The following is an 8,135-nucleotide window of genomic DNA, read 5'->3' as shown; positions in this document are numbered from 1 at the left end:
ATATAGAAGTCACTATTAACCTTCAACATAGGTCCATACGCCAAAATAGGGTGAGAAAAGTACGTGGTACAAAACGCACGTATGCCGCAACTACGGTCCTTAGTTATAGTATTCCCATCAAGTTTTCAGACAAGTGAGGACATGTCTCGAAATGGGTTCCCGCTAAAGTAATAAAAAATGAAGCCGTGCCGTCTCTTATATCAAGTATTCAGTCAATTCATTTTTAATTTTCAAGTTGGCAAAAATCTTCCGCCGACACAGAGATGACGGTAGGCACTGTGTAGCGTTTTTGTATTGCCTCTGTGCTACAGAGAAGAAACGCGAAGCAGGCACAGTTTAAAAGGCGTATGATACTCACAGGTACAGCGGTATTATGTTCACAGGTACTTTGTTATTGAATGTGGTGCTCGCTAAATACCTAAAATGTTTAAATACATCTTGTTGAGTCGAGCAACCACCAGGAAAAGAACAGTCGCAAGATGAGACGTGGGCGTTCACTCTCAGACAGTGTGCAAATGATTGGTAAAATATTTTCTAGCACTGTGCAGCGGCCTTTGGCTGACACCTTCCTGCTCCATCCCTCTTTTCTTCATTTTCATAAATTTGCGCCAGGTGCCCTCGAGGTCATCATTCTCAGCTACGAATTGAATTGAAATTCACAATAAAACATTGCGGTTAAGTAGATATCCTCATGTTTAGGCGGAACCAAGTTTTATACTTTCCTAGGAGCCATTTTTTTTCAACGTAAAGGTCTGATGTTTTCCCTTTTGGTGTTGTGCAGAATGCACAACAGGAGGCATTAATATTCCCAGATGAGACATCTCGTTCCGTGTATGGGCCTACTTATGATGCCCCTTCGACATGGCTTTTCGTTTGGCAGGAGTCAGCGCCTTGATTGAAGATGAAGCGTACTTGTTGCAGCGCTGTTCCCTGGTTTAGCTACCGGTGTTGCGTGTTACAGTTGCATTGGTTGCTTGCCGGTTGTTGACTAGTGTTTTCGCCCGCGCACCGCGGTGCGTTGGTTCTTGTGCGGGCCATGGTTCTCCATGGAAAGTTGAAGATTCGTATCCTGGAATAAGAGAAAAAATATTGTCAAATAACGCTACACGTCTCTTAAACAAATGAGGTTGACGATCACAATGCGAGGAAGGATTTTAATACCACCCCCTCTTTTTATCACCACAAGGCACTTGATATAAACAGGGCATCGCATCGAAGAAATTAGTTCGTAAGGTAATGTGTTACCCACACATAAATAAGGTGCGCAGCATAGAGGGGAACAGGAGAAAGTAAACAGCAAAATTTTGATAAAAAGTAGCGTTTGTATATCTATCTATCTATCTATCTATATATATATATATATATATATATATATATATATATATATATATAAGGGAAAGAAGTGTATACCTAAGGGCTCGTTTTTCCGTGTTTTTAACACAATAATAATGAGATATAACAGACAGTAATGCCAAGGAATGTACAGGGGAAGTTATTAACATTAATGGAATGTAAATAAGAAGACAGAAAAGTGGATGAAAAAATTACCAACTGTAAGCAGGAATCGAACCTACGACCTTTGAATTACGCGTTCGATGCTCTAACCACTGAGCTATTACAGCGGCACTCCCTCCATCCACTTTTTTGGGTTTATCTGTGAATTTAGAAGTAGGAGCGACAGTCAGCGCCATCTATAGGCCAAACAACGAGTGTGAAAACACTCTTATGCGCATGTTTGGCGTCACGTAGCACGTGAACTTATTATGAGTGGGCAGCTGATTAATTGTCCCTCTTATACAACCTAAACACACCAAGTCTGCCAGTACGAGACCCTCGTTCAATGAAATAAGGGAAAGAAGTGTATACCTAAGGGCTCGTTTTTCCGTGTTTTTTCATCCACTTTTCTTTCTTCTTATTTACATTCCATTAATGTTAATAACTTCCCCTGTACATTCCTTGGCATTACTGTCTGTTATATCTCATTATTATATATATATATATATATATATATATATATATATATATATATATATATATATATATATATATATATATATATATTATTGAGATCTAACAGACAATCATGCCAAGGAACGTAGAGAGGAAGTGATTAGAACAAATGTAATGTAAATAAGAAGAAAGAAATAAGAAGAAAGAATGCAAATAAGGAGAAAGAAAAGTGGGTGAAAAAATAACCAGCAGTGAGCAGGAATGGAACCTACCACCTTCGCATAACGCGTTCGATGCTCTCAGCACTGAGCTATTACAGCGGCCTTCTCCCCATCCACTTTTTTGCGTTTATATGTGAATTTAGATGTGGGAGTGTCAGTTAGCGCCATCTGTAGCGAAGTGACGAGTGTGAAACACACTTTTATGCGCCTGTGTGACGTCACGTAGCACGTGAACTTATTACGAGTGGTCAGCTGCCCCAGGTCGCAGGACCCGCAAATCGCGGGATTGATTGATTTGTGGGGTTCACGTCCCAAAACCACCATATGATTATGAGAGACGCTGTAGTGGAGGACTCCGGAAATTTTGACCACCTGGGGTTCTTTAACGTGCACCCAAATCTGAGCACACGGGCCTACGACGTTTCCGCCTCCATCGGAAATGCAGCCGCCGCAGCCGGGATTCGAACCCGCGACCTGCGGGTCAGCAGCCGAGTACCTTAGCAACTAGACCACCGCGGCGGAGCCCGCAGGTCGCGGGATCCAATCCCGGCAGCAGCGGCTGCAATTTCGATGGAGGCAAAAATGCTGTACACCCACGTGTTCAAGTTTGGGTGCACGTTAAAAGCTCCTCGCAGTCGAAATTTTCGGAGCCCTCCACTACGGCATCTCTCATAATCGTATGGTAGTTTTGGGATGTTAGACACCACAAATTGACTGATTAACAATTACTTATTTATTCATTATTCAATCAATCAGAAAATAAGTCAATCAATCAGTAAATCAGTCATTCAATCAATCAGTTAATCATTCATTCAGTTGATCAACTGATCAGTCAATCAATCAGTCTATCAATCAGAACACTACCTTGGTTTGGTGTTTGGTGTTCAGCAGTCGGCTCCAGTATTAGCCGCATAATGCTTCCTACGTTCATCTCGACAGGAGCTAGTACAATCAAGCTTCCTCTGTGAGTGCGTATGGCTTCGGATAATTTTGAACAATTTAGAAAAGTTACCGCAGTTGTGATTAGGTACATTATGGCTGGTTTGCCTAAGTAAGCGATAATAAAGCCGTAATTTGAATAGTGATAGAGCTCCCATTTTTGCATATGTCCTGTCATTTGTATACCGCAACTCTTCTTGCTGTCACAAAATGTAAGCCATGATTGATAAGACAAAAGCAACTGCCCAAATAGGTCACACTTTTCCTAGATAATCAAGCCTTCTAGCTATAGTCACGCCTTCTAGCTAAAAGGTTGGTATGGCCACCGGAAGGTGCACTTTTATTACCTTATAGATATGTCACCTTATTACCACTCTTAATTACACTTACATGTTTGGTGTTTTATTTATTTTTACCGACACGTTCAAGCCATCACTGTTCGTAATCCCGGTCGTCCATGTGGCTAAGTTAGTCCATATATGTGTGGTAATTTGCAATTGTTTCCGAGAAAATGGTATTAGTCTCTTTTTTTTCACTTATTACTGCGAGGAGTGTTTTGCTTTGTAGCAGCGGCAAACAAACGTGTCACTCTCCGTTCACTTAATATGCCTCGATGTCTGTCACATTTGTGAAGAGCCTCAAATACGCAGCCCGTGGTCATTTCACAAGCGGCCCACGGCTTCACAACGATTAAAATGTTTGTAACTTCGTTAAGTGGTAGTCGCATTATTGATTAATAAATAGAAAGTAAAACGCTCTTTTTGGCAATGCTAGAGATACGAGACTGGTTTCAACCATTTATGTGAGAACCCACATGCGTTGAAAAAGAGCCGTGGAACAAAATTTTTGGATTTCAGAATCAGCGTCCAGATTTGGGTTGTTGGACAGATCTGTGTAGACATGTTTCTCGAACACTTACGCCAAAACCCCTACAGATAACGTTCTTTCGAATGGCAGCGTTAAGGGACAATTCGTGCACTTCCACCCACCTCCATCCACGGGCAGCTGTGTAGCAGGAGTACGACCTTCCCTAATTTGTCCTTGTTTCTCTTTCACTTTCTATCGTGCCGTTATTGTTTAACCTTGCGCGTGGTGTCTACTTGCACCTGCTGTAGTGTTCTTTTATGCCACAGTTTGTTTTGTAGTCGTTTTTTAATCGTGCGCATTAGTGATTTTTGTTTTAGTAGATTTTTGTTATCTCTTGCTATTGTTCTTGATTTAAATAAATGCTTGTTTTTTACTAAGAAATTGTCCGTGTCAGCTCTATGAGTATGTCAGTCAGACTCAGACACCACTACTCGTTTAATTCCACACAAGTTGACGGACCTTCAAAAAAAAAAATGAAATGTGCCACTTGGTTTCAGGGGCCGCAGGCTTCAACTTTAGGGCCGTTCCCCGCGCTTCCCGTACACCCACAACGCAAATGCCAGGACCCCTACCACACTCAAGTGGAGGACAAATAAGCCAATTGGCGACGCCGTTCAACCCTCCCCAGCGTCGCTAATTGGCTTATTTGTGCCCCGCTCGCGTGCGGTAGGGGTCCCGCCACGTGCGTTGCGGCTGTGAGGGAAGCGCGTGGAACGGCCCTAAAATTGAAGCCTGTGAGTCTGAAGCACGCCGCTTTTAAATCTGTGGCGCCTCAGCGTAAGTCTGACCGGCAGACTTATAAATGTCTCAAAGAGCAGCCTGAAGGGGCTTAGCGGCTCAGTCATTTGTCACTACGGTCCTTCGCATCATTTTTGTGTATGCTGAAATACCTACAGCGGCATTACGAATTGTAAATTGGTTTATGGTTGAAAAAGAAGTGTTGAGAACCCGTCTCATTTAGCATTTTTATGCGTTGAAGGGTGCTAGTGGTGCTCTTTTTATGTTTTATTGGGAATCATTAAGCTATTCGATCACTGAACGTAGGCGTTTTGTTATAAACTAAACGTCATACTTTATTTGCTCTTGCAATTGTTGCTTCGCGGACAGTCAGTTTTCATCATTGTCAGCAACAGTTTAATGTACTTCAGAATCATCGCCAGTAAACGTCAGATTAATTTTGCTTCAGGGATATTATTTACGATCATTAGTGTTTCTTATTACGCATCAATAATTTACCTCCCAGTGCCTCATGTGAGATATTGCACAGATGGCTTGTGTCATATTTATAGATATATTCCTTTGAGCATTATTCCCGCCTAGCAGAGTAATTATTAACATATCATTTCGTAAAAAAATGCTAATGAACATCAAGTAAATTGAGATAGCGTAAGACACAGCGTGCAAACATAGCGAAAACAAAAAAAAGAATAAAGTAGATGTTTTTGCACTGTGCATTGTCTCAGGATAAATCAAAACCAGCTTGTCCAAGCGTCTGCTTTTATATTTATAGTCAATCAGTCTAGATCAAGTTGCTAAAACACCATTTCCCCTTCTCTCTACACTGATTTGTGAACACATGGCACCCAAACAAAGAGAGCTGCTAATAGAAATAATTAGGTGTCATTTTAACAGAAGATATGCGCACAGTACAACTACAGGTAAACTGAATCGTTTATTGAACTGCAAGAAGATGTGCGCCTGTATTGCAAATTTTTAGAGTTTAGGTGGCATTTAGAGTTCGCGAGCCACTTTGTTACCATGGCAGAGATTGAAATAGACCACAATTTTTTTCTAAAAAAGTTTTAGTTCAAAGTAACTTTCTGAATACTGCCTCGGGCACTTTGAAAAAAAAAAGGAAGTGGACTGGAAGACAGGAACACAAGTTTGCTCAAAATTTTCCCATCGTTATCACGGCGACAGTAGGTTTCTGTGTACTGTCACATTTTTATAGCGCTACGCAGTATAGTCACACAATTCAAGAACTTGTAGACTAACGATAATGTACAACTTCTATTAGAATCGAAGAATGGTCTTTCAACTTACCTTCCGATCTTGGGGGTGTCCCTGCAGTCGACGCGTGATTTCGGCAGACACTTTTCATGCGTTCCATGTCTTCACTCGTGGCAACAATGAACTCGAAGGGAAAGCCCAGTCCAAGTTTCGCACTGTGGGAAACAACTCGCAAACTCGGCAGCACTTCGACAGTCAGCTCGAGGGGCCCCAACTCAGCCAGCAGACGAGACGCGAGCGCAAGCCAGGCGGCGGCCAGTAATACCATCTCAGCCACCTCTACGATTGCTTCCGATGCGTTCGATCGCTGTGCTGTCTCGTCGTCGATGTAGTACTTCCATCTCAATGAGCACCCGAAGGGGGCCACCATACTGGTTGCCGAGTAGCCACGCGACCATGGAGGAACGCATGCGAAATCAGAGACGACGTCATGCATCGGAGCACGCGCATATGAGATCGACAAAGCGGCACCGCCTTCAGAGGCCGGAGACAGACACACTGTGCTCCTTGTACCGTAACACTCTCGGCACGACAACCAAGGAGCCGTCGTCGGGTTCACTCGGTGTGACAAGGCGTGCCATACGTGACGCGATCAGCTAGTTGAATGTCGTGCTTTCAGCCTCTGCCGGGTGTGCGTTATATAGTCTAACGATGGCGGGCATTGTAGTCCGGACACGCCTATATAGTCGTGCGGCCGACACACGGAAGCCCCGTTTGATGGGGGCGGGTGAAAGCTAACACTTGTAGAGCAAACCTGTTAGTGCGACTGCAAGGCATCGGAGAGCGTCACGTGGGTTGTCGGGATGTCCTGTCTGGTAGAGGTATACACCGCACGCGGTGCCGTAAAACTTTGAGATGCGTACTGACTAGTTGTTAACCTCTCTTTCTTTTTTCTTCATTTTTGTGAGAAGTTAAGGGATGCGCCTAAGGACGCTATGCACGGCTCCCTGGTCTTCGCAACTGTTATTGTATTAGGCAGATCATTCTTTTCCTACCAGCCTATTCTCGCATGCTCTTTTATAAGCAAACAACGGTATTCTGATAGAGAGATAGAGAACACCTTGGTTTAAATCTGACCCCGATACTGGTCCACTAAGAAGCACCGGACCTAATATGCAGGTACTGCGCTGACTCCGCAGCATAGCTATCAATAGGCACCTGTACGTGCTTAAGATTGCTATGTTTTTATTTTTGTTTTCCTTTTAGGTAAAAGAGATATTTCTATTTTCATGGAGCTACTAAAGATAGGTTCCTCGACAACTTTGATAATGTCACCGCATATCTCTGATACAGAAACCTCCAAGATGTAATTAACACCTCCTTTCCTGTCCGCTTGTTGTATTAGGCAGACTCTTAAACAACCTTTTAAAAAGAAACGGTATGACCGATTCATGGCTTTTCTATCCCATAATAAATTAAAAAAAAACAGAAAACACGCACACGCCTCTTGCATGATCTTTTATTCGCGTATAAGTTTATACGAGGTGGAGAAAGAGCGTTTCATCATGTTTCCGCGAGTGTTTTGCCATAGAACTATAAATAATAATGCGTTAAGCTCTGGCCTAGCTACCTTAGCATTGTTGTTCGAGGAAATGTCCTTTTTGACAACAATACGCCGGTAATCTCACCGTATGTGCATTTTAGCGATGTACATCCAGCCAAAATTCGAGTACAACGTATCTCACGTGTGCTACTGCTTCCATATAGAGAAGCCGACAGCTAGCCAGAGCAGTCCGTCTCTTACGGGAGTGGGTGCCGTGGGTAGGAAGACTATGTATGTCCAACTGCAGTCCCAGCGCGTGGACTTCTCTACAAATTGCGCAACGCAGGTGCTCTGGCTAAGCATGCAGGTAAAAAAAGGCGCTCGTAATGACCCTGTCACCGCACAGATAAGGCGAAAACAAATAATAAATAAATAATTGAACGCCCAAAACGATGTCGCCACGGAAAAGTTTACGCAATGTTAGAAAGGCTTCAGCAACATTGCAAAACAAACATTTTGATTCAGTATGTCTTCCTTTTTTTTACAGAAGAACTTGTAGGTTGAATACTAGAAGGCTAAAACGAAATACTAAAATGCTAAAAGCAAATAGAAATAGAAAAATACTTATTACTAAAGGCAATTACTAATAGAATACTAAAATGCTA

The 8,135-nt window shown here is 42.7% G+C and overlaps 1 protein-coding gene across 1 annotated transcript; it reads right to left on the bottom strand.

Annotated features, from left to right (window-relative positions):
- Positions 1–207: 207 nt before the first annotated feature.
- On the bottom strand, positions 208–6,362 carry LOC142785145 (uncharacterized). Its single transcript, XM_075883590.1, has 2 exons — positions 6,021–6,362; positions 208–1,069 (listed from the first exon to the last, which is right to left on the bottom strand). Exons 1-2 carry the CDS (start codon positions 6,355–6,357, stop codon positions 936–938), a joined length of 471 nt encoding a protein of 156 aa, XP_075739705.1. The 5' UTR covers positions 6,358–6,362; the 3' UTR covers positions 208–935.
- Positions 6,363–8,135: the final 1,773 nt, after the last annotated feature.

Source organism: Rhipicephalus microplus, unplaced genomic scaffold (assembly GCF_043290135.1).
Source record: "Rhipicephalus microplus isolate Deutch F79 unplaced genomic scaffold, USDA_Rmic scaffold_18, whole genome shotgun sequence".
NCBI classification, from domain to species: Eukaryota; Metazoa; Arthropoda; class Arachnida; order Ixodida; family Ixodidae; genus Rhipicephalus; species Rhipicephalus microplus.
The sequence above is the reverse complement of the archived record's forward strand: the minus strand, read 5'-3'. Positions and strand labels throughout refer to the sequence as shown.

What these genes read in the sequence shown, in the direction of transcription:
- LOC142785145 (XM_075883590.1), bottom strand. Translation starts at nt 6,357, where the DNA reads ATGGTGGCCCCCTTCGGGTGCTCATTGAGATGGAAGTACTACATCGAC. An exon ending in GACACCCCCAAGATCGGAAG is followed by an intron (nt 1,070 to 6,020) that starts GTAAGTTGAAAG and finishes CTCTTATTCCAG; the next exon opens with GATACGAATCTTCAACTTTC.